General features: G+C 38.6%; 2 protein-coding genes and 1 non-coding gene across 7 annotated transcripts in view; 1 reads left to right on the top strand and 2 right to left on the bottom strand.

Annotated features, from left to right (window-relative positions):
- The window catches only part of LOC111264022 (TWiK family of potassium channels protein 18), a 36,482-nt gene extending 23,795 nt beyond the window's left edge, over positions 1-12,687 (bottom strand). Inside the window, exons 1-2 of the transcript XR_002682608.2 lie at positions 12,350-12,687; positions 7,990-8,575 (exon numbers count right to left, since the gene is read on the bottom strand). The gene's annotated coding sequence lies outside the window, so the exon portion shown is untranslated. The remainder of the gene's footprint in view (positions 1-7,989; positions 8,576-12,349) is intronic.
- LOC111264023 (dual specificity protein phosphatase 19) lies at positions 1,402-25,688 on the top strand. 5 transcript variants are annotated; one of them, XM_022839593.2, is made up of 7 exons: positions 1,402-1,573; positions 2,923-2,957; positions 6,041-6,124; positions 21,676-21,825; positions 22,646-22,876; positions 24,677-24,756; positions 24,967-25,688. In XM_022839593.2, exons 1-7 carry the CDS (start codon positions 1,512-1,514, stop codon positions 25,057-25,059), a joined length of 735 nt encoding a protein of 244 aa, XP_022695328.1. In that variant the 5' UTR covers positions 1,402-1,511; the 3' UTR covers positions 25,060-25,688. The 5 variants fall into 5 exon arrangements, with proteins under 5 accessions (XP_022695328.1, XP_022695326.1, XP_022695327.1 ...); XM_022839591.2 differs by lacking the exon at positions 1,402-1,573 and having other exon boundaries at positions 2,526-2,957; XM_022839592.2 differs by lacking the exons at positions 1,402-1,573; positions 2,923-2,957 and adding an exon at positions 4,356-5,801.
- On the bottom strand, positions 19,781-19,852 carry TRNAT-CGU (transfer RNA threonine (anticodon CGU)). Its single transcript has one exon. It is a non-coding gene; the product is annotated as a tRNA-Thr (tRNA).
- Positions 25,689-25,870: the final 182 nt, after the last annotated feature.

Raw genomic sequence — 25,870 nt, 5'->3', positions numbered from 1 at the left:
ATCGAAATCTATTTGTTGTTTATACCTCTTGCTATTCAACAAACTCTTTCATTGCATCTCGAAAATACATTGGTACCAATCAACTGAATCTATTGCGAGAATCGTTTCACGTTGTATTTAGAAACATTTTGGTAAAGACAGGCACTTCTATTTAAGATCGATTACCTATTCACTGTCATTGTGATGTCAGAGCATATCATCAACAGATATTCCAAACAAACGGGTTAGACGAAAACAGCCCATCTCAAAAAATCCTCTGCCAGCTTCCCAGACATGACGTCAATATACTTTTTTTCTAGCAAGGATACTTTGAAGATAAGATCTACGCCAGAAAACCGATGGCGCTGAAAGATTAAAAGGCTCTAACTGAGCGAAAATGCGTTACTACGCCAAACGCCAAACAATTGTTCAGGTTTATGAATCGATAATATTAATAAGAAAAAGTAATTAAAAATATATTGAGCAAGACGGTGATCATTTGTGGGACATCTGCGCAGAAGAAAAAGTTTGACCCGCTATGAAGACTATTTGCAATTTTAATATTAATTAGGTGTAAATAAAAACTAAAATAATAATCATGTAACCTGTGAATACATTTTTGGGGTACCCTGTATTCGCTATATGTGTTTCCTCGACACGAGTCGGCCAGCGACAGTGTATCACCAACACTTGCCCCTGTCAGTTAGTGTACCTGTGTACACTGCACTATTTAGACCCTAATGTTTTTTCGTGTAGACATTATCTCTGCTATTAGTTGTAATCAAAGGTATGGTCACGAGTGTTAAAAATGTTTTCCAATAAGAAGAGGAGAAAGCGCCGCGACCATATGCGTAATTTCATTACTCTTAGTCGCAACATAAATCTTCATAAATGTCCCTACGATTCTCTGACAAAGATCGCCTGCAGTGTTATCCGTAAAGATGCCCTTCGTCTAATGTTCGTTTGCGTAGCGTACACAAATGCTCCCGGCTGCAGTAACCTGTCAGTGATTGATACTGTCATTGACGACCTAACCGAATCACTATGAAGATTATTTATTTATACGCTACTGTATATATTTCATTAAACATTATGCATCACAGCGTAATCGACAGACTAAAAAAAAATATGCATAAAGTATTTATTTGATCGTAACGTATTATGAATGGCATGTATAGATATAGCGTATTTATTTATACTGTATAAATTCAATTCATCTCAGTCGGTCAAGCATGGACTAACGAGTGTATGCATGTCATAGCGCCGCCGGCGCATAGCAGCGTGTCTTCTTCAAGACATAACATCTTCTGTATACCTGATTGGCCTAAGCCACTTCCTAGCGATGAGTCACACCGAGGTAAATGAAAACAGCGCCCTGCCATCTTTAAAACGACCTTTCGATTCTGTTCAGTAGCCACCTTATTGCTGTCAGAGGAAGAACGCTAGCGCGTCTTTAATAGAATGGAACACTTAACGGGACGTGCCCAATGGAACTGGTTGCCTGACTAGGCCCATGTGACCATTGCAGTGCTATGGAGACCGCATCATGGTCACAGACGCCACTGATGCGCCTCCACCTTTTGCTGTTACTCAGGTGAGTGTTTTACAAAAGGCAAACTTGCATACGAGCAATCAAAGGACAACGATAATAGCGCTACTACGAAGCTGTGCTAACAGTAGCATCAACGATATCTATCTAGAAAGTAGTATAAGTATATATATATAAGGATAAAGTAGTATCTACTTAATCGTTCTGTAGATGTACCGACGTACTGGAATCTTAATTAATTCCAATCGATTCGAACGATTAGTTAGCTTCCCAAGGAGAAATTCAAGTCTATGACACACGCATGTATACAAACGTATATCTTTGTACGTATGTGTAGATACACCCACTTTTTTTGTGGAATTACCTAAGCACGATTACGAATAAATGAGACTCTGGCAAAAAAAAAATAGCTCTTTAATTTAATGTACAAGTGAACGCATTGCACAACTTCGTATTTTATAGCTTAATTACACTTTTGTTTCTTTTATGTAGTCGCTTAACAAATACTCGTTTGGTAACTATTCCGTATAATACATATGGTATTTACATACAAAGGCACCGGCGACACATTCTTCAATTGAGGTAGGCTTCCTCAAGGCTTTCTAGTTATAAAGGTCTGTATGACAAATCAGGTGCCTTCACGAGAGCTAGTATCGGTTAACTACTCTTACCTTGTAACCTTAAGGAGGAAGATGTCGTTCACTCTGAATGATAAATGTTCCTATTGGTGCCCTGAAACTCCTCCACCGGCAACCGCTCATTGTTTCTTTTCAACACAAATTATCTTCTGCATATGCTTAATCGTGACTATAACCGAGCTTTCAAAAAATTGACATTGACATTGAGACAAAAGCCTTCGTTCAATGAAGCATGAACATGCGTCTAAATTTTTCGCCATATTTCTCTAAGTTTTAAAAAGGGAAAAATTTCCCTGAATCATTTGTTTCTTCCTTGTTACTTCCCTGTTACTCTAATGCGTAAGGAGACTCGCTTGCTTGTTCGTATGGAAAATAGTGACGATTTTTATTTGATGCTCTTTGTGGAGGTACAGTGGGACGAACTATCTTCAAAGAGATCTATTCTTATTGGATTGGAACAGCTGAACCCCTATATGAGCATTTGAGTGGCGCAACATATTTATGGTATATCATAGAGGCGATCTTTTCGAACCTAAAGACTACAAAAGTTTGTCTTGGTCACTTCCGATCGACTATAGAGTACCAAACCAACCAATCTGTGAGATAGCTAATACTAGCAAAGAAACCCCAACTGAAGAAGACCTGAATTTCCAAGCAAGCGTCAATGCTACAGATAATGGGGTCACCAGCAGAACTCTGGCTGGCAATGGGCCTGATACCGCTGCCTCAAGTAAATCTTCTTGAAATTTGTTGCAGGTTCACCAAACTACTGAGTCGCTGGTCACACAGTTGTACGTATCGTTCAGTAGAGATTATATCAAGTTTGATGTTACGTCCCATTGTCGCCCACGGCCTAGGCCCCGAATCAACCCTTTTTTGTGGGCTGAAAGATTGAATGAAGAGAACCGTACGGCTGCCAGACCAATAATGGCACCTAAGTCCTCAATGTACACAAACGTTCGACACGTCTAGAGTAGATATATTCATGCGAAACAGATGGGTTAAGAGAGCCGAAGTAAATAACGGTAGTCGACGAACGGTAATGTAATTATTATCTTCAGAATAGAGACTGAAAAACTTCATATTGCACGTAGAGTAATGACTACATTGCATCTAACGAACCGCCAGTCACCCACTCTGACAACAGATTGGGATGTCATATATCGAATTATGCCTCGTTTGCATCTCTGCAATGAATCGTTCGTTCCGTTCGTTATATGGAAAAAGTACGGAAAGGCTTGGCATAGATGGACCGTTGAGCTTGGGAGAAAACGTAATTGAAACACTTTCTGACTGATTAGTATAAGATAATTGATTGGCAATAGAAATCACACAGTAAAAGCTTTTATCTTTTATAAAAATCTTCAAAAAGGCACACATTCATACTTTCAATATGTGCTTCAATTCATACTTGTAATATTCATTCAAATCTGCCCGCGCCTTAGAGATAGAAGCTTAGCTCTTCACAACAAAAAAGCTTAGATACCGGCTATATGAACCAGTATGGCCCTTCTTGTACAGAATAGTGTATGAAGTGACGGAATAAAGATTCTTAGTTAGCTGTGCGTAAATCTGTCACTGGGACAAGTGAACGTTATTCGTTGCAAGGGATGGGTAGCGAAAAGCTACCCATCCCTTGCGGTAGATAGGTAGGCATACCTTGTAAACTCTAGATTTATAATCATATAACGAAAGGCTAAGTAACTTTTTTTTTTTTTAGTAACAACGGCCGCGGTATATGGCGTGTTAACGGGGCCTAACGACAAGGCAGAACAATAAAATATGACAGGCGAAATATTCCAAGAAAATTGTGGGCTTGTGACTGAGAAATTTCATTCGGTCTGGCGCTCACAGATGGTACTCTGGTAAATGATTGTCGCGCCAGCGTTACCCAGACTGGCAAGATACGATGTATTTGAAATCCTTATGGTGTACAACAGTAAACTTTTACAATTATTTAAAAAAAAAACAAGTCGATATTTCGATCAGAGTGCCCATCTGGAAGCATTTCGAATACATACTTTATGCTGCGAAATCTAGAAAAGCTGATATGTTCTCCTCAAAATTACCAGTTAGCCAGGTGTATTTACAAAACCTATGGAAATTATTAACTAGATTGATACGAACACCCAGACCTTAATTTATGTATTTCAGCAGTTTTCAAATGTACGAAGAAGACAAGTTCAATTAATAGGAGGCAGATAAAAATGACGAAACACTTTCACTCAAAAAGTTTATTACTTACAATTAATAGACATTTAAAGAATTACGCAGCATTAGTTGTCAATGACCTTATCTTCCCTTGCGTCACCTGCTTGTGTGTGTGTGTGCGATATCGTAAGGCACAAAACTATTGTCACATTGTAGTGCTCGACTGACTCATCAGCTCGTGGTACAGAATGACACATAAGATTGTATCGGCACAAGGCCAAATGCATTGTGAAATTCGCTAGATGCAAGCCTACACGAGCGCTCTAAAGAGCTTGGCAAATCAAGACGGCCGTCGTAGTTAGATCATGGCTTATTACAGTAGCCTTTTGTAGCTGGATATCCTGCATAACGAAAATACCTGCCACACAGTAGAGTACGTTTATTTAGGCGGTGTTATACAAAATAAATGTCTAAGGACCTTTCACCGCATGCGTTCGTGTCAAAGCGTAACATGTTATGGTTGGGCTGCTTTAAATAAATCTGAGTCATCTATGAACATCGTTGGACAGGAAGGACATGCAATGACGTACCTTTGCCAGCAGAGGTCCTTACGCAATATTTTTCATGTTCTACTCTTATACGATGTGTATATATATAATAAGTTGAGGAAAAATTATAAACTTGCACATTACATGATGAAAATCATAATAATATACATGTTCAGAATCATAAAACATCATTTAAGTTTATTCCACACCGTCGTATATATTAGACATTTATACTGTGCATGTACCTGTATAAGAAAGTGGCGTCATTTATTCATCGCTTCACTCCGGGCTGCCTCTGAGCGAAACGTCCGCATTATATCTATATATGTGCGTCTGCAGATTGTCAATCAATGCAGAAGTTCTTGTAAAAAAATTATTGGGTAATCATAATGCACGCTAGTGATTGCTATGATACTTTTTAGTGAGCTTCGTTAGCAAATGTAGACATGAGGAAAAAAAGGTAAAAATCGAAAAATAATTTCGAAAATCTTTAGCCGTTGCCATTCAATTATTCGATTTGATTCTGAGTACCATCTCCCTCTGGACAGCTTCCCATTTATACTTCTTAGCTTAATTCATCTGCAATACTTTCTGTGCGATAAGATCATGTGGCCGAACAACTATCAATAGCGGTTACTACGTTTTTCAATACTTCCTCGCCTCTAGTTAAATATGCGACTGAAGCTGCATAATAAATTGAAGACTTATGTACAGTATCCGATAGTGTTTATAGTGATTGCTTTTTTAGATCTTCAAAGGTAAAAATGCCAGTATGGACCACAAAGCACGCTTTAGAAGGTCGCTAAAAGTGGTTAACAATGATTAATTACAAGCCCTGTGAGACAAAAATCCGATCGCGTCCCCTCAGAATTTTTTGGCAGATTGACGGTAGTCGCATTACTGTCGCAAATCGCTTATTTGCATTAAGACAGTCAGGTGGGTCCCTCATGAGTTTGGTGCCATTATCTAGGGCTTGATATATGCGTATAACTAATCGACCAGGCTCGTCAAATTGAATCGAGAAATTGGTTATACAATGACCCTGAAAAGGAAGCGCGCCGTACTGTTCTTTGGTTATATGAGTAGATTTGCTTCCGTAAGGCTTTGGCGACGCGAAAAATTCTGACAGGCCTTGTTTTTTTGTTGATTTTAATTTTGTCATTCCTGATTTATAGCTCGGACCTGGCTTTACTGGACTTCTGCTGTTCGGATCCATGCAACACGGCGTAGGGAACGAGTAATGCACAGCAAGAAGCAAGGTACGAAAACTGTCCTGTCAAAGAGTCCCTTTATAGGTGCCTTCCTTATCAGCCGCAGGGTCTAACTGGTACTTAAATGGCGAAGGAAGGCGACGCAAAGCCCAGTTATTTATTTAGGAAGGTAAAATTAGTCTCTTACAAACATGAATACTACACAAATTGAACTGAAGAAGTGAAACTATTTTTTGATCGACTTAATACTTTTATATTCTCAATTAATTTTTATCTAACTTTAACCTCAACTAAGTCGGCAGATGTTGTAAAGTAAAAAAAAAAACCCTCTATATGTACCAAATGTAAACTTATGCATGAGCACCGAATGCCGTGGAAACTACGGTTTGGCCAGGTCCTTCACACGATGCGGTCTAGGGTCGAATCCGATCATAGACACGCGTCGTTTCGTGCTGGAAATCGGCCTCCTGATTGAATGCCTAACGGCGACGCTCGACGTAAAACTCAAAGCATAGAGGTTCTTTACAGGGAGCCTCCACAGATCAACCCAAATTTCGTTTAGTAGAAACGATATACGGTAAAACAGCCTCCCGTTGATTTATCATTTTGTAAGCTGAACGTAAAATAGCCATAATTGTTTACATTGAACTTGATATAAAAGAAAGGTGTGCAGTTTACATTAAAATTATTTAAACCCAATTTTTCAATAATAATAATTTTGTAAGTCGCATTGTGAACAATACCAACTTCATCTCGAGGCATACCTATGAGCGGCAGCTTCGTTTTTGCCGACAACTTTTCCTTACTTTACGATCCATTTGTCAATAGGAGACTCTCTGTGGGAGTCCCCCTCAATCTCTATTGTTGCCTACTGAAATCTCTGGCCTGGAAGGAATATCATACATTTACTTGAGGTAAATGAGTCTACGGCTGTCGATAGAGTTCAACAAATTTCTGTACTAGATTGGCCCTGACGAAGTTGATGATTATTTGTCGATTTCCGATACCTAATTACATAGAATCCATAGGAAGATTTCGCAAATTGCCTAGAGACAGCGTGGTATAATTTTAAACCTATGGCGATTCAAACATAAGTCAATCTTTATATAAGATTTTAATGTACTCGCAATGGAAAAAGTAAGTAGATTTAAAATAAGGTACTCGATAGGTTTTACAATAAGGTACCTAACCATAAACTTGTAAAAAGCGGAACTTAATTAGCTCTTTCTGACTTACTGGTTTTAGGGGATATTAGGACAGTGTCATGGCAGGTACAGGAGCAGTTTGGATGCTTGGACTGATTTACTTTTTCAAAGCAAAAGTTTTCCACACACATGGCGATCTCGTATCTCCCTAACCGTCTAGAAGTAAAGCATAGTTGTTACCAGCAATTCGCGACCCTGCGTTTATAATTCGAAGTTAACTAAAATAAAAGTTCGATGATTCGGAATTATGCTTGTGTCGTGGATGTACAGAATTTCTGTAAGGAACCCTTTTGAGCCTAGTCTTATTACGTAGTATATATACCTTTAGCATAGCTTGATAATACTGGAGTTCACCTGTTCGTCAGTACCTGGCTACAGTACAGTGGCTGGCTGGTTTAACTAAAACTGTTTATATAAATAAAAGCAAAAAATAGGATAGTTCTTCTCATGTTGAGACACGTAACGACATTGCGCATCATTGTGATTATATGACTGAAAATATTATTCAGTCTGAAAAATAATATGGATTAAAATATCGAAGACTTTTCATACTAATTAAATTTCAACCGGTTCCACTTGTTTCGACATACACGACTTACCTATTCTCGTTTTCGTACGGTTGGGAGCTGTTGATCCGGCCGTAGTAACGAGTAAATTTGGCTGAAGTAATCTTTAAATAAATGTTGAAAACTAATGACTGAAGCTTACCAATTGTAGTGAATACCGTCGAGCAGTAAAAAAGCGCTCCCCAAAATGTCCAGACTTTTTTATCGGACGGTGTGTACAGACTAGCTTCTCGCACTAACGTTCGAATTTGTTCCTCGTACTCAAGCACACGTGTCAAAGCATCCTGGCGCCATTGCGTTTGGTTGTAGACCCGCGCCATTTCCGCGAGTCGATTCACTACAAGATTTCGAAAGTTTATTATAGTTTGCTTTTGTTGAGTTTCGAAATCCTCTTCGAGCCACTGAAACAGGTGAGCACCAGCTGCTGCGTACAGCATCAAAAAGCTCAATAGTAGCACATGGGAGAACCACTTTTCTGAAAATGCTTTAATCTTCTGAGCCACGCGGATCCCGAACGACTTCGTTTTATCCGCTGTTAAATTCACTACATGCATTGGATTCAGTATGAAATATTGGGGGGGCCGAGTAGGGTCGGACTGAAACGAAATGACAGATATCTGTGAACGGTGATAAGCTCGACGCCGCATCGTAGGAGTATCGACACGTGAAGAGCTACGAGAACCTCCCGGTATACCCTCCGGCGTTAGCGACCTTTCGCGAGTACCCATCTAAAAGAATCAAAGAACAAATGAAGTAGGCTAACCTTATTTCAGATTTATCTTTAAATGTTATCTATCATTTTTCAAACGGTAGATAGCAACAGTTTGATACATTTGAAATTACGATAGGAGTTAATCTAAACCCAGCGTGAGGTAAAATATTATGGTTAGCCAGTCTTTAATAATGTTTTTTTATGAGTATGCACGAGCGTCAATAGTCCCAGTATTGCAAAGACTACGGTTCATATCTATCAGTAATCCGCTAATCAGAATTTGAGAACCTTTGCACATCTGCTTGATAGGTGATTAATGAGTAGATACCTAACTAATTTTATATTTATATTATTCGATGTAAGCATAAGTTAATGCTCCGACGGAAAACGCTAGAGTTAGACCTAAACTTAATAACAATGTGTGCACCAATAGGTTGTTTGCCTATATAACATTTAGTAGTTACCTCTAGTTGAGATTTAATTAAGTCTTCATGGCCACATTGGAACAGCCAACGAAATATGAAACTTCAGAGTAATACCAACTTGGGCGTTTCTGTGCAAACCTACGGCCGTAAGTAATTTAGTACGATCTCAGCACCTTTAAAAAAAAGAAAGGGTGACTTCCAAAAAAGAAATGCCCCCTGTCTGCTCAAACCCATTGGGTATTTCATGCTTTTTTCTGCAAAGTCGCAGATCTGAGAAGCAGAGTACACTAAAAGATCGCTCACCTCCCAGAAAGCCTAATGTAAAAGTGGATTCAGGTGTTCATTAGTCCATTGAGCGGCCAGAATTTATGTTTAGCACCCGGATGTATTACTTTGATTGTTACAAGAGGTGAAAAAATGTTTTGACAGAACAGCAAAATTTCGGTGTCAACAGGCAAAAAAAACGTTTTGGCACTATTCTATGATAGGCCACACACGTGAGATTCCAACAGTGTCTGAAGAACCAAAATGTAGTTTGGCAGTTCCAGGCTTGTGTGCCGTCTTGGCAAACGTAATTGTCGTCAAAGCTGGACGCTAATCAAAATCATCAGCCCTGCCTTTCAGTGACGTTTTCTTATACATACTGTACTTTCGTTGAGCTAAAAGAGGAGCTCATTTGTCCTAGACGAATTAAGGCCTCTATTGTCTTGATAAATCACAACACCTGATTTGTGGCGACCTGTACGGACGGACCAGACGCAAAGACGAATCGACGTTTAATACAAAATGTCTTCAATAACACTAAGTTCTGATAAAGGACCACCACATATTTGTATTGCTAAGTTTGGGAAGGCTTGATTGTCTTGTTTAAGAGAAACAACTTAAACTACTAGCTAGGGCCTAAAGGAGTTTCACGCTCAGTGGTTGTCCGTATTCTTGACGGTTAGATAGGCTGGCGGAAAAAACGGTCGATTAGAAAGCTGAATGGTTACACGAATATCTATTCTATCTTTGTACCTGAAATTCACTCAAGAAGGCCTTAAAACACAACTATTGATTTTTACACGTTATGACTGGCTGCTCTTTTCTTCCTGGAACCGACGATCAATTAGGGGAAGTTTGCAACGAGACGCAATTGGTCGAGAATCAGACGTGACCTTCGGTACAGGCTGGATCCCGGAAGGAGGAGAAAGATTACTATGACAGAGCAAAATTGCCCCTACATAAAGTCACTCTCACATGCTTCCAAGCATTAGTTCTCAGTTGCCTTCTAGTAAAACGTTCAATTTGGACCTTTAAGGGTACTTAGGTCAGTCTAACCGGTTTGCAATATTTCCATAGTTCGAAATGTACTTCTTTGTCAACACAGCAAAAAAGATCTGCCTGGGACAACAAGTTGTTCTACTGTATGAGCTTTTTCTAACCCTTAAATCGAGCTTAGTTTGAGCGGTCATATATTTATTTTATTCATAAAAATGGCACACGCTTCGTATGATGAAGACAAGGAAATGCCCTCTTTATACTAAACAGGCAACATATTTATTAAAGAGATACACGTTTGTACTGCTTGTCTATTCGAGCGTTGTATAGTAGATGCGGAACCAGATGCTACTCATCACTAAAGACGATTCTGTGTGTTTCTTCCTATGCCTCGATTGGTATTTAGTTTTTTTTTTGTAAGGATTGACCGGTACCCCTTTCAGGATCAATATCTCCGCGACGATCAATGACGCATGTAGCACCGTAAGGATCCAATTTCACATGTGTAAGCTATGTAACTGTACTCATGTTAGTAAAAGATAATTACTGGTAAACCGAAATGAAGAACTCAAAAAATTTGAAAAATCGGTGAGTCTTTGTTGGCAATCAGAACCCAGATCTCGTGGCTAACAACTCCGGCGTTCCGCTTCCCCGTCGTTGAGGCAGTCAGAGTATCACAATACATTTGCGTATTTCTTACGCATGCGCACTCTTTACGTATGGATAATACTTTCAGGAACTAGCACCTAAATTAATAGCATCATGGTAAACTAACAGAGTTGCTTTTTACTCAGAAACTTGTACCAAATAGTAACACAGCGCAGGGAGATGCTGCTGCAGAAAGACGTAAGGTCTGGGGCAAAACCGGGGTGCCTCCGCCGATGTACTACATAGCGCAAAACACGGGTGCGGAAGGTGCGCTTGCTACCGATTTAGCGGGTGATATGTTTAGACGTTTGTCATTAATTAAAGCGCGTCAGCTAATAAATTATGTTTTTATCTCCGGAGCGATACATAGCGCCAGTTTTAGCCCGCCGATATTCGTTTCCTAGCGCCTGGGCGTTCAAACTCTGTTAATTTGGAGTTATTAGCCATATCTTAAACGTCTAAAAACGCAATAGCATCCGATATGGCGACGTATTACGAAACAAAAGACTGATTAGGAAAAAATTAAGGGGAACATTATCTCGGTTACGATCTAATAAGATGAAAAGCATTTACGTGCGTATGTACAAATGTACATATTAGGAATGCCTAATTAGACAGCATGTGGATAACAGGTTAGTTGCTACCTAAGCAATGTTAGCTTCTATTTAGCATCTTCAGTGACGTATAATGTATGTGTAGAAATCTTAATCTAATTTTAATGTTAAAATTAAACAGGGGCGACACTTTCACACTACAAAACCATGTTTGTACCATTTTTTTTTAGACTATTTACAGTGAATAATTTCTACATACATCTTTACATATAGACCGATCCAAAAGGCCCCTTTTTATGTTTTATCTTCAACATAAAAAAGGTGTTGGTTGAATTTAGAAGCGATAAAGGGTTGCGTGTTTATTCGTGAAAAAATCACAACCTAGCAGTGGAAGCTTTCCTTTTAATAATGAACCGTAAATTCTCTTTGACGTATATTATAAATAAGCTAATTTTCTCACATAATTCTAACACGGAGTTCGTGGCTATATGAACCTTTAGAGGATATATAATAGCACGTTTACACAGCAAAACGGGATATCTGTTGTCATTAAAAATAAATGTTTTGTATGTTAACCTTAAACAACAATATTAGCACTAGCCGGTTCTCTATACGAAATTAATAAGCGACTAGCACGATAGATACGAATATTTTTCTCAATTGCGTACTGCATCACTGTCCAAAAGAAAGTATATATACATAGAGGACGCTTTTGTAAAGATATAGGGAGAATTAATCTTTTATGTATTACGGACATCTAATGTATATTATATTGTATAATGAATTGCTATTGAATTTGAGTTATATGTTTCTAAGTTAAGTTACTTAAGTAACTTAAACTAAAGTAAAAAGTATGTCCCATTACGCCATCTATCAACATCAAAACGTGGTTACTTTTCTCACCGTGTGTTCCGCAGCTTCTGTACAACGGTTCGGATCACTATCCTAGCAAATGCACTCTACCATGTTGGAGGTCCCCTTTTTGCAATTTCGAACCCCCGTGTGAATTGGCTGGTCGCTTGATATGCATCCGTTACTGTACACATGGGTTACGTCCTGTTTTCTGCATTCGTTCACACGCACTCGATGTGCAGCTGCAGAGGGAGCAGCACCAGACGGACCTAAGGCTAGCTAGAATCTTCCTGCATATATCACCTAGTGTACTATAGAACACAGTCAATAGGACCTGCATTAGCAAACGATGAGGCCAGATGGTGCTGATCGAGGGCCCACCGGTTCCTACAAAGTCTTAGGAGACCTCTGGAGGGAACTGAGAAAGGGCCGGGGCTACAGCAGCCGATAACCCGCCATACTCACCGACCATAGCGCTCTGCTTTACGACACTGCCACGAACATATATACCGTAACGAATGCTATTGATCTCTTTTATTCTACTTTATACGGTTATATTCCGGAACAAATAATTTCTACTAGACTACATATAACGTTGCCGTCACATTGTTTCGTTTTGGTGTTATTTTTTAAGGTATTACGGCAATTAAATATGTCATTTTTATTATAAAGAAGAGTATTTGGCCATTTTGGTAACAACGAGGCTTGCATGCGTCTTGCGAACCTGATTCAACCAGGTTCAGGTTTTTCGGTCTTGAGCATATGTATTTTATTGAGTAAAGGTGTTGCAATACGGGAAGAGGCGAGTTCTATTGTTGTTGGATTTATATTTAAAGGCCTAATCACAGAGACTGATCCTGCTCGCGTTAACGTATGTGAGGTTTTTTCAATGTTGGAAGCTACCTCTGCGTTTCAAAAGTTTTATTCAATTAGCATATATATATATATATATATATATATTAAGTAGTCTGCCGCAATGACAAAGTGGATTCGGTAATGGATCTACATCGGAAGGCGCCGAATTTTATCTTCAGCTAACTCAGTGATTTTTCGCATAGTACGATTTTTTGCTGTGGAGCAACGTCTTATCAGTAGGAAGTAGCTCAACGACCAGTTGCTGTTATCGAGTTTGTATGTGTATCGTTCTTAATCTATAAAAGTAGAAATATAAGCTTACACATACTCAGCTGTACGGCTGGCCAACGAGCATCCTACTCAGATGTTTGGGTGAGGGTGACGAGCCTGGTATGGATTAGATTATAGCTTTCTGTTGCTATACCCGTATGATTTAAATATGTGGCGCCTTTATGTGTAGAGAAGCACAATGATGAGGTCTACAATGAATTGATTTTTGGGGATTAGTGTTAAACTGCTGACATAAGGTTGTTTCGTAAATTGGTCAATATAATTACGCTGAATAATTTTACAATCGTTCGTAATAATAGAGCTTTAAATGGTCTCGAGGTAACTCGTGCGACTTTGATAATGTATTCGTTTTGGGAGTATAATTAGTATACGATGAACTGTTAACAATACGTTTTATGTTGTATGATATGACCTCACTCAAGATTTTGAATCGTGTTAAAAAGTATTTATACAATTGCAATTCAACAGCATAGTCACCTCAGATTATTGGCCTCGCTAAATAATAGAACGAAAACATCGAAAAAGCTTCGAAAAAACCGTAGAAATAATATATCAATTCTACGACGGAACACTGGCTCAATGACTCTCTCAAGGCAAATGCTATTTCCCGAAACTGAAATGAACATCTCGCAGAAAGTTTTCTACAAAGGTGATATGGAACTCGTTAAAGTAGCATCCTATTGGACGCTTCGGCTGTTTTTGTTAGAAGTCTAATGGCGAAACAGGCCTGTTTTGTGCTTTCACTCTGGATAAACAGGTAGGTAAGTGGAAAGGTGGGTTGGTATTTTTTTGTCCTTGGCAAAACTAGCGTTTCAGCGTCATGTATGCTAAGCTACAAAATCGACAGCGTGAAACGCAAAGGCGCTCCTTATCACCATCGAGCCATGGTCCCATCTTTGTCGGTTCTATAACCCGTAGGAGTCGTTCGGTGTCTGTGGAAATTCTACATGTGGCAAAATGTGGAAACGCGACCTGTGCGAAATGTTTATAATGTGCAGCTTATGTTTGTCATTAAATCTCAGAACTAGCAATTGATCGGTTTGAGTAAAAAAGGCATTTAGTATTTTTAAGTAACTTCCGAACAACGTACGCAACATAAACAAAGTACTGTACTGGATAAACTGTTAAAAACAACAACTCTAGACGTTTTTAGCCTAAAAATATATCGAGCCAATCCAATTAAATCAAATCAAGTAGTGGCTGAAAATAACCCACAATGATATTATTTAGGCCAGTAATAAGTTGTACAACCAGCTTGCATTTTTATTTTTGGATTTAAAGCAGCTTTTGGTGTGCACAGTCGACACTAAAACCTGTACGTTCAAACAATATTATACTGAGTCGTAACTTCTAAAGCCATTCATTCAAAGGCCTTCATGCATTTATGGGTGGATTGTTCGCCTAAAAAATATGATTGCCTTGAGTTGTGTATTTCCTAAAACTGGTCGGAAAACTTAGCTATGAAGCATTGTAACGTTCGACTATTCTTTGAGATGACAGGCCCATGATTTGATAAGGACGATTAAATACAAAAATTAATTTACATGCACCTATTTTCTCCTGACCCTTGACTCTGGAGTCCTTCTAGACACAAGTAAAAAAAACCTCCAGTACGCATACTCAGCCCCGTAGACACTGAAGTTTTATTTGTATTCCTTCGGGTTTGTATCATTTATCCCGTGCGGTAGAAGTAGTTTTTTTGTAGAAAAGAGTTTCGCGAAAACGTTTTGTGCGGATGTCCAGACTAGGACACGCCACTCGCGCAAATCTGGCTTGTTATAATATAAATAAATGTTTCGAGTTTCAAGTTCGAAACTTAAGTCGACAAACATTGCTTCAGATGCTTAAGTATAGGCGGAGCGCATCTATGCCCAGATTTGAATCTAGATCACCAAATCTCGCTAGGTTTAATAGGTAAGCATGCACACATAAAGATTAATATGACAGGTTCTAACGGGTGCTGATTGCTAGAACTGGTTTAATTCCCAATAATTTACGGCTAACTTTTTACGGACCTATCAAAGTTATGACTAATTGTCTCGGGCGTATTTTAATGATGAATCCAGTGCTGGCGATATACACTCTCGTGATGTTCGAACCTACTATTCTTAATTGTTCCTATAACCTTTACCAGGTATACTCGTCTATAATAGAAGTCGTTTGCTTCCTTATAATCATGCCTAGACTTCGTTATTAGATGGAGGTGGCACATTTGTGCACTATTACCTCTTAGTAATATACCCTCATTTGCCATAGCCAAATATAATGCCGTAAGCAACCAACCAACATAAAGGGCACGACATTCAATCCATAGGAACTTTATATATAAAAGGCCAATGTTATTTCTTTAAGTCCTAAGGAAGCCAAAGCCCATGGTGAAACATCACCATGAACAGGTTTTTCTTAAATATCAGATATTGACAATACGAGATGCTGTGGTTTCTAGCGCGTCGGCCTGGCAAGTTTTATCAGAAAAATGTTTTAACCAGCTAACAGGTAGAACATTGACATGTACATAGAAAACATAAAATAAAAGCATCTAGCAAAGTCATCAAAATCCAACTAGAAGATCTCCAGACCATGACAAGCCAAGTCCATTGAAAAAGCTAATGTTGGCCGGCCACGTTACAAGCAACAAACCCATATGCCCTGACAACGATCTTGTACAAACATGCATTAGCCTTATCGCAAACGGATTAGTTTAACCTTTGTAGATAATATATATATATATATATATATATATATATACATAAGACAAGCCACTTACTTATCTGTTAATAGTGATCGTCGCTAATTAGAAAATTGACTCGGAAGAAAGACTTCTTTTGTTGTTAACTCTTACGTATATGGGGAGACAGAGTTAGAAACCAAACTGCGGAGCGTACGGAAGGGTTTTGGTCATGTTTACCGATGAAAATTCGATGTCAGTTTTTTTGTCAGGCTTGTGACGCTAGAGTTGACAGAATGGGAAAAAAGAACCGTTATTCTATTCAGGCTCTTATAGAGATCGTTAGATTACCCATCAAGATCCTGGCATATTTTGCATAGCGCCGTCGGCTACGAGGAGCATCGAATCAATGAAGGAAAACTTTTGACAACGAACTGGAAAAAGGCATGCGTGAAAAGATTTATTTATCATGGGCACCAGGCGGCGCTTAACATGAGCCGATTGTGCTGAGATAGTATGAACGTAAATTCAATATGATTATGGTATGGTTGCTATTAAAACTATACAATGATTACAATATCGATATTAATAGCTTTGAAGACAAACACGAACGAGGCGCGTAACGAAGCGAAACTAATGCGGGCCAACGTGACATTGCAATGATTCAAGGTAAAAAAGCATACATTCTCAAGATGGCTTTAGAAGTTCTAAATTATAACTTAAGAGAAAATATTTAATTGTTTTATTTACTTATTCTAATCCATACTATTTGAAAATTACGGCACTAAAGAAAAATAAATTTTCCGTAAAAAAGCCATGCACCCATCGGTCACAATGAAAATCGGGGCTTTTTTTTGTATCGACTATCTAACGCAAGCCTTTTTGTAGTTTCTCAACTGATTTGCTACAGGCCTTTTGACGGTAAAAACAAATTCCACGTCTGTTCGACTGTCCTTCGAAAAATTACCTCCGAATAATTTCGGATACCTTCCGTGATCACAAAGCAACCTCCTTGTACTATGTCAAAATTCGACGTAATCCATTTTGTCATTATTTTGCTGAGATTTTTCTTGTTTAAACTGTTAGATAATTAATCACATTATTGAAAATGCGCCCCCTACGTTTTGGCGTCACGGCGTACCCCCGTCATTGTGTCTCTAGTACTAAAATTAAGCTTATTTATTCTTACCCTTGTGCTTTGAGAAGAGGAACAAAATCATATACAGCTCTGACTAACAACTGGTCTATGCATTTAAGTGTGATGCATGCTGATGTCGTATTACGCGCGCCTTGGAATAGACATCTTAGTCAATGCACGAATCTTTTAAATACGTTCTAAAAGCCCTTATTTGAATTTTATCGCCTATTTTAAGTAAACATTATTAGCGGCTTCATTTTTACAGAATTGTAACGTATCTTGGCTGATTACTGGACAAACAAACGCCCCTTTTTTCAATTAATTTTTTACTTTATTACTTTTACGAACATCAATAGGTTAGCCGAATACGAGCACTCCCGTATGTCACGTATAGGAAATTGTTTAGAGTTAGTATAAAAGAAAAAAAAATTGCAATTACGAATCAGTGCGAAATGCAAGGCGATTTAATGCCAGGCACATCCCACCGGACCCGTGATTTTACCTGCTAGCGTACCGGCCTGCGAAACTTGAAAAAAGCGGACGCTTACACGTTTGGTTTTGTGCAGAGAGCCCGCGGTCTCGAGCAATAGTCAAAGCAATTTATCTATCACTCTTTACCCCACTCGCGTATCATATTAATACGATAAACACACGCATACCCAAGTCGGAGAAAAACAAACTTCTCTCAAAATAGTAATTAATTATATTTGCGGCACTTTAGATTTGTCTATAAGCACGAAAACGCGACTGGCTACCTACGCGAATTTTATGTTCCAAGTGTGTAGTGTTTTTGCCGCCGTTTTTTTTTTTACTATAAAGCACTAATTAACACCAGTTTATGTGTTTATTTTCCGCTCACAAAGATTCTAAAAAGGTCTCTAAAGTGAACGTCTTAAATATTTGAACCCGATTGAGGGTTGGCACACTACCAGTTCAACCCTACGAGGAAGACAATGGACGACCAAAATCATCTGGCATACATTTCATTCATTTAACTACATCTTATGAAACATTGTTGCGAAGTTCGATTGCGACGCCAGGACCGTCGAATATCGATGTACTTAAAGAGGTACACTCTACATGGTGTTGCTTGCCGAAAAGATGGCAAAGTTGTATTGCGCTCTCAAACTAAAGATTACCTCTCGTACTAAATTTGTAACCTTAAACGCAAGAGTATTATTAGCAGGCCGAATGATCCGAGTTGTTAATTTTTAGCGGTAAGGATATATAAACACCAATATCCTCGCAGTGTTGTCAGTATTTTATATGGCGGCATGAGGGCCGACCTTAAATATGCTCCTGTTTGAGCTTCTTCACAGAATCATGTTCCAAAACAAGTGGCATTTTTTAGTAAAATAAGAGCTTTTAAACTCCTTTCAATATAGGGGATTAGAGCAGATTTTGTATGTTAAACCTCCAGATTCTACAAATGATCTCCAGAGAACGAGTAAATTTCAGAAATTGATTTGTGTACCTACTAGTTGTTGGTGGCATGTCTCTCTATCCAACTGTCGTCCTTACTTTCCGAAATAGCACAGCTAAAAGGAACGTTCAAAAAAGATGCTTTTAAGATAGGAAATCCAGTATAAACGTAGCTCTATCATCACGAGTTTTCTGTATGTTTGTACGCGAATATGTGTCTGTGGCTCAGTATCTAGTGTTATGTGGATAAAAAGAAGGTCGCGGGTTGCAAAATCATCGAAGCCGTATTTACAATTTTGTGTAATTTCTTGTCATTTTTAAATAATTAATTCCGTTGTTAACTGGTGGTTAGAAGGTCTTATGTGAATATGTTCCAACAAAGAAAATATTCGAATTTATTTTTGTCTGTCGTTTATGCTGGTTCTCTCTTTAATATTGAGTGGCTTCACGTAAGCCCCATGACAAACTACCGTTTACCTTCTCATCACCTTGAAGTTTCCATAAATTGTCGTATGTCAAATAGGATGACATGCACTTTAAATATTGCAATGATAGCAATGTAGCACTACATAATCTTCCATGTCGTCTATATTTCACTCATATAATGCAACGATAATCACAAGAAAAACTGCAGATATTATAATTATCTTTTTTATAGTTTGTCTGAAGAGCTTCAAATGAAATTAAACAAGGCAGCAATCCGCAACAGAAAAGTTACCTTTCAGATAATCTTATAATCTAGCGGATTATTACAAAGTTGATGTTTCAGTTAATACTCTCTTTATTTGACTATACGTCTTGAATAATATGTTAATGTCTGAGTTAACTTACGTTTCTCCTAACAGTTCATTGCCAATCGTGTGCTTATACTTTCCCGTGCAAATACTAAAATACTAATTGAAAAAAAAAACAATTTACATGTACGTTTGCTGCTGCGTAGAATGATACGACCAATACGAAACATATTCAATAGCTGTTTCATTCATAAGATAATGGGAGTGATATCCGTCTCCCCTATTGGTTACGCAAGTTTTTAATTATCGTTGTTTTGGTGGTAACGGGCAACAAGGAAAAATCCAAGTAACATAAACTGAAGTAAAAACTAATCAGGCCCCGGCGGGGTTCGAACCCGCGATCTTCTGTTTACGAGACAGACGCCTTACCACTTGGCCACGGAGCCACGGCCAACGTACCCAAACCATCAAAAACCATACCTGAACCAGGAAAATCCCCCAGGCTTAGTTTTCAATTCAATCTATGGCATCCAATACTTTAAAAAAGCAAGCAGCAGTATGTTTCGGTGTTCTTTATTGACTAGCCGACGATAAATCAAGATCAGCTCAGCGCCTGTCTGTCTGCGCACAGTTCTTGATATTGACACATGCAGAACTCCTCTGCTAGTTCAGAGCAGTTTCAGCGGTAAGGGTCGTCTGTTTACAAATACATCTGTTTCCGACGCCTTCTCTCGCGCCGCTACGCGCAAGAATTTTCGAGCGACATCTGAACAGAACCAGTGCGTCAAGTTACATGTTTTTAGAAAGTCTCAAGTACTAAACTAAAAGTCTTCCTATGTCCTTGTTAGGCTTTATAGGTTTGCGGGAACTAACAGTTACGGGATTCGAAAAATATGCAGAATTTGCTTAGTGATATTCGTAGCAGGCTACCGCGACTGAAGAAAGTCGAGACGCGTGTGCAAACCGAAGCAGGTTGGTAATAGATAGAAGTCGACCAACAGTTGACCCTTGCTTTAAATATCTTTATGTTGCTTTAATGCAGAGTGTCAATGAACGACGCTACGCTCGAATATTTCGCCTGGCTCTCTACCCGTGATGTATTAACTAAGGCCCGTACGATTGCATTGATTTATCAATATAATCCATTCCGTTATATCATTTGGATATATATAATGGATGGTGATAAAGCTCAATATATGTACGCAAATAGATGAAAATCGTGTCACATTGATCTCTTGGTTCAAGTGTAATTATAGAAAAGTCAATATTAATGGCTTCGTTGCCGTTCATGGGTTTAGAAAAATGACATCGTATGATTACGTAGTGACAGATATTTAATTTATTGCGAAATATAAGGCGCACCATGTTTCTAACTTCTTTCTATAAAATTATAGACATAATATACACTCTACAAATCGAACCTTCATAGAACTAGACACCGTTCCTGTTTCACTGAATATAATCGTTGATTATTTTACTCGTCGTATTAAGGACGTCCTGTCATTTCGCTTTTTATGCCGTATCATATCGAAGCCATGAGAACCGTAATTGTGGTAAAGTTATCTTAGTAGATTTTTTCAAACATAAATTTAATTAAGTATTGTCATGATTATTCGTTTTAGAATTATCTAATCGAAAAACGATGCTCAAAACGTTGGTTACTTAGGTAGTTGATAGTTTAACATTGTAATATGCGTATCGTAATTACACCTTTGGATCCATCAATCATACTTGCTTAGGACAACTTCTAACGCACCCACCTCTAGGGTTGCTTGTTCACTGTTTTGTCCAAATCGCATGAACTTGATGGCCTAATACTTGGCACCCAAGTGATGTGAAATACATAACCGCGACCGCGGACAAGTGACTGTGGGCAGAAGGCCTACTCATTTGATTAAGGTGGCAAAGTTGTGCTGTTCATGTACCGAAATTAAATCATATCTTGTAAAATTAACCCTCTATAATGGACGAATATTATATAGCGGCGGGCGAGGCCATCTAGAGCACCGTCAGGATTTCGAGATCGGCAGATATCTCTGTTATTGTTCCGGTGGATTTTTGGGCCACACTAAAAGTTCATACAATTAAGAATAACTGGTTTGCACCTTCTAAGAGACTTTCAATTAAATGTCTAATAAGGTATTCCATTCATAAATGAATACTAAACGGCTATCATACGAATACGGTCTCCGCCAACGAACATATATATACTGATGTGCTTTACAGCTACTTAAATACATTTACTATCAATATTAGTTACATTTTTTAGGAAACGTATTACTTGAACGACGCAATAGCGCAGGAGGTTTTTCGGGGATATTAAACCCAGAGCCACGAACACAAGAGAGATGCCGCGGGTTTGTCTACGACTTCAAGCCAGATCTCCAAATGGCTTCAATTACGCCTGGACTTTATCTCAGTAAGTACAGCCCTTTTCTACAGTATTTACATTTTACAAAACGTCAAACGTGGCAATTTCCCATTTCGTGATTTATGATCGACATTATTACAGATATTACGTACATTGTCACGATTGCATTCATTATAGAACGTTAGATATCAAATTAATGTGCGTACAAAAAGTGGGTTTATATTTAGTTCAAGTTAAGTGTTTAGTCTATGAAAGGTGACTTTTTAATTTCAGCATTTCTTAGATCATGGAACACCACTTAATTGAGTGTGCAGAAAGACTGGTGTATAAAGGAGGAGAATATTCAGATGGACAATTCTATTACATAATCACAACGTATATTTTGGAAACTAAGAAGGCATTCTGCTTCGAAATCATAATTACTATTAATGATAGGATGAATCACTCAACCGATAATAACCGATTCTCTGTTTGAATCATATATGACTTGAAGAACGATAGTTCACCCTGCACAGCCAGAGTCGTCGATCGTCATAATGAAATTATCCGATATGAAAGGAGAAAGGATTGCATTGTTTATGCGGTTTGGACTCTAAAGACTAACCAGTACATGAATTTAGTCCTCCACCTATTTTACATACATATAATATCTCTAATATTTAGAATGAACAATCAACGAATACGTCAGTCTTGGGAAATGCAGGATCAAAAAATGCTAATTAGAGTTTATGCTTATACTCCTACAACGATATATTATCCAAACAAATATAATAACAAAAGCATAAAAATCATAGGAAAATTCGGTGGATTTCTTTTACAACGAAGTTTATGCCTCATTCAATATTCATTATTCCGCATCTTCTTTCAGGTTCACAAGACGTTGCATCAAATTTAGAACTTTTGAGATCGCGGAACATTCGTCACATCATTAACGTTGCTTGGGGGATCCCCAATTATTTTCCTCAACACTTCCGATATCTGAAACTTCGGCTCTTGGATTTACCGGAACAGAACGTTCGGCTAGTATTCGAAGAGTGCTTCGACTTCATCGATGAAGCGATGTCCACAGGAGGTTCGACGTTAGTTCACTGTAACGCCGGTTAGTTGCTATCTTCGGCTGAACAACTATGATTACTACGCTACATACCTACGAGATCTTATCGCAATGAGAATCATGATAAATCTTCAACCCAAACGTACTGAAAAAATACGTTCCTCTATTACGCCATAGCTGGTGTTCAGGGGACTCCGGTAGGCTGCAGTACTTCTAAGCAGGCTATGAAGAGTCCCTGCGTATTTGCTCACTGCATCCTTAGGGAAAACGCACGCAATCTTATCGAAAATTCAAGCTCCTGTCCATGATTCCAAAGTGATATCTAATGCATACGTGTTGATTCGACCTTCAGTTGAGACTCAATATTTTTTCTAATTATTTAAATTCTTAATTTCAGTTCATTTTATTATGCCATAAATCAAATCTACGGTTACGGCTATATAGACATAAAGCGAGTGGCTGTGATGCATTCGTTCCTGCTAGCCACCTACAAAGCTAAGTCAGCTCGCCCGCTCCATTCTGATGGCAGCAATAGGATGGCTGACTATACGGCGAAAGTCGCGAAAAGATTACTCAAACTGATGGGATCCAAAGCCTGGATGTGTGGGAACTGCCATGCTGGTGTTCAACTAGGGAAAGCTGAAAGGATGCCTTGAGGGGTACGAGCGGCTTATTACAAAAAGATGGAAACGGCCATCATACTAGCTTATGCGCGTAGACATTAAAGAAGAGCAGCCTGGGCCGTGCTTGATTTCGAAATCGATGCAGAGGAACTGTGGAAAAGCTTTAAAGCTATAAGAACGCTATCCTTCAAAAAAAGCACTCTCGGTGAAACAATTTTCTGTCGTTATAGGGAAGCCAGCGAGACTTGCAACTAGTCTGAGTGTCAGTCTTCTAGAGGGGCTAGGTATAGGGTTTGTTCAGAATTCTTTTGAACAGCATTCATAAACCCGTATAGCGATCAGCAGTGTTCACTGATCAGCAAACTTTTTATGAGTTAGACTGAGCGGTTAGAGACTATATGCTGGGAGCCCAGTACTAGGCTAGTCTTGCGTTATGTAAGCACCATCTCGCTGATGGTTGATCATCGAGTTGAGATGCTTATTTCAAAAATTTACAAAGATGCTAATTTCATGGAGCATTGAGTCATAAGTAAGAAACAATAATCGCTATATGGCAAAAAAAACTGGAAGGCGGGATGTTTCTTGCTTTGCTGCACAGTATCCTCTGTCGCTATGATCTAAAGAATTTGTAACTCGTACTTGCGCAGATAGCCAAGAGCTATTATTAAAATCATTCGAATGCATGAAAAAACGTTCTTTGTATGATGGCATAATATTTTTCGGAGAGAGGAATTTCTGATGGGGCATGTGCATACGTACTCGGCTGTGACGTCTGCCAGCTTGCAAAGTAAGGCCGCAGAAATTCGCTGCTGGCGTGACCATGAGTCCTAATGGCCAGAGAGGAGAACCAAAATCTCTACGCTAAAAATAGGATATACGTCAAAACGACGGGAGATTTCGTTGTGTGAAGCACGGCGAACACATTAAGCGATAAAAGATGTCGGCCACGAGATGACGGTGTCCTTTCGGATAAACAGGGCGAAGGTGTAATAGATAAAATATTATTATTCCATGTACAAGTGACTGTATTTTTATGTTGAAAGCCCTTTTTTAGTCTACGAGATACCAACAATTTTGCATTAGTTTATCTAATAAAGTAGTGAACTAAACTATATGGGCATGCGTTTTAGAACACTTTGTATACGACACAAGGTAACAGTGTTTCGTTTTTGTTTGCTATTCGTGTGCTGTGATTATGTGTGGTTTCTATACTGCGCTACAGGGGTGTCCCGTAGCAGCACAATCTGTATAGCATACCTGATGAATCGACAACGGATGCGGCTGGTTCCTGCCCTAAATCAGGTGAGGCTCCGTGCACTCATTTGAGATGCCGTTATTTGCCATAAATATCACGTTGAATTCTATCTATTATGTTTCGCATGCTATCCTCCGACTGTTTCTCCTTTGAGCTAGCTCTTTGCATTCAAGTTGTTGTTATTTTAACTTTTTTGGATTAAAACCAAGTAAATTGACAAAACATATTCTCTATATATTTGTCAATGGAATATCCAGGTGCGGATGGAGCGACCAATAATACGGCCCAATGACGGATTCATGCAGCAACTGAAAGAGTATGAAAAGGAAATACATCCTCTCACAACCTAATGGTTCTGTTGCTGAGGGAACATGTTTCACGAATTAACATCACCAGCCAGTTTATTTTCCAGCTTATTAAGCAAGTGTCCATAATATGCCAATGACGCGATAAAAAATACGCATATGCATAAATAATGCATGCGTTATCTTACGAAGCATTTAGATTTTTTCTAAATAGTTTATTCTATTTCATAGCACTTTTCAGAGACGTTTTGTACGGGGTTCTCAAGATCAAAAACCCAATTTACTATGGCGAAGCCCTATTTTAATAAAAAGTGATGAACAATAAGGACGTACCAGTACAGAAATGTACCATACATGTGTCTTTTTATAAAATGTACACGAATTCTCATTACAAATACGACCATGAAGATATCTGAAACAATAATACATACGACAAATATTTCTGCTTATCACAAATGTGTAAATAACCCACTTTGATTGACTGTGAAAAATCCTCGACTGTGTCAACGTCTCCTTAGTCTCATTTTAGCGATACGATCCTACACCAAGCGGTGAGGAAATCGATGTGCATGTGAAACAGTTGTGCTAACGCTGACAACCATGAAATATTTTATAATTTTTAATAAAACATCTCTCAGAGGACCACGAATGAGAAACCTTATGCTACTTTGGTGTATAGTGGTGTCTTCTTTCGAAGCAGGTGTACAGATGCATGTCCGTTGAAGTTTGATATACGCTATGTACAATATTAACCAAAAAGGCATTTCGATAATCGGCTACCTTAATATCATCTCAAATACCTTTGAATCTGCATATTTCTAGGTTTGCCGATAGATGAAACGACTGTTTACGTGAT

This window comes from Varroa jacobsoni, unplaced genomic scaffold (genome assembly GCF_002532875.2).
Source record: "Varroa jacobsoni isolate VJ856 unplaced genomic scaffold, vjacob_1.0 scaffold_814, whole genome shotgun sequence".
Classification (NCBI taxonomy): Eukaryota; Metazoa; Arthropoda; class Arachnida; order Mesostigmata; family Varroidae; genus Varroa; species Varroa jacobsoni.
This window is presented reverse-complemented; position numbering and strand designations above follow the sequence as displayed.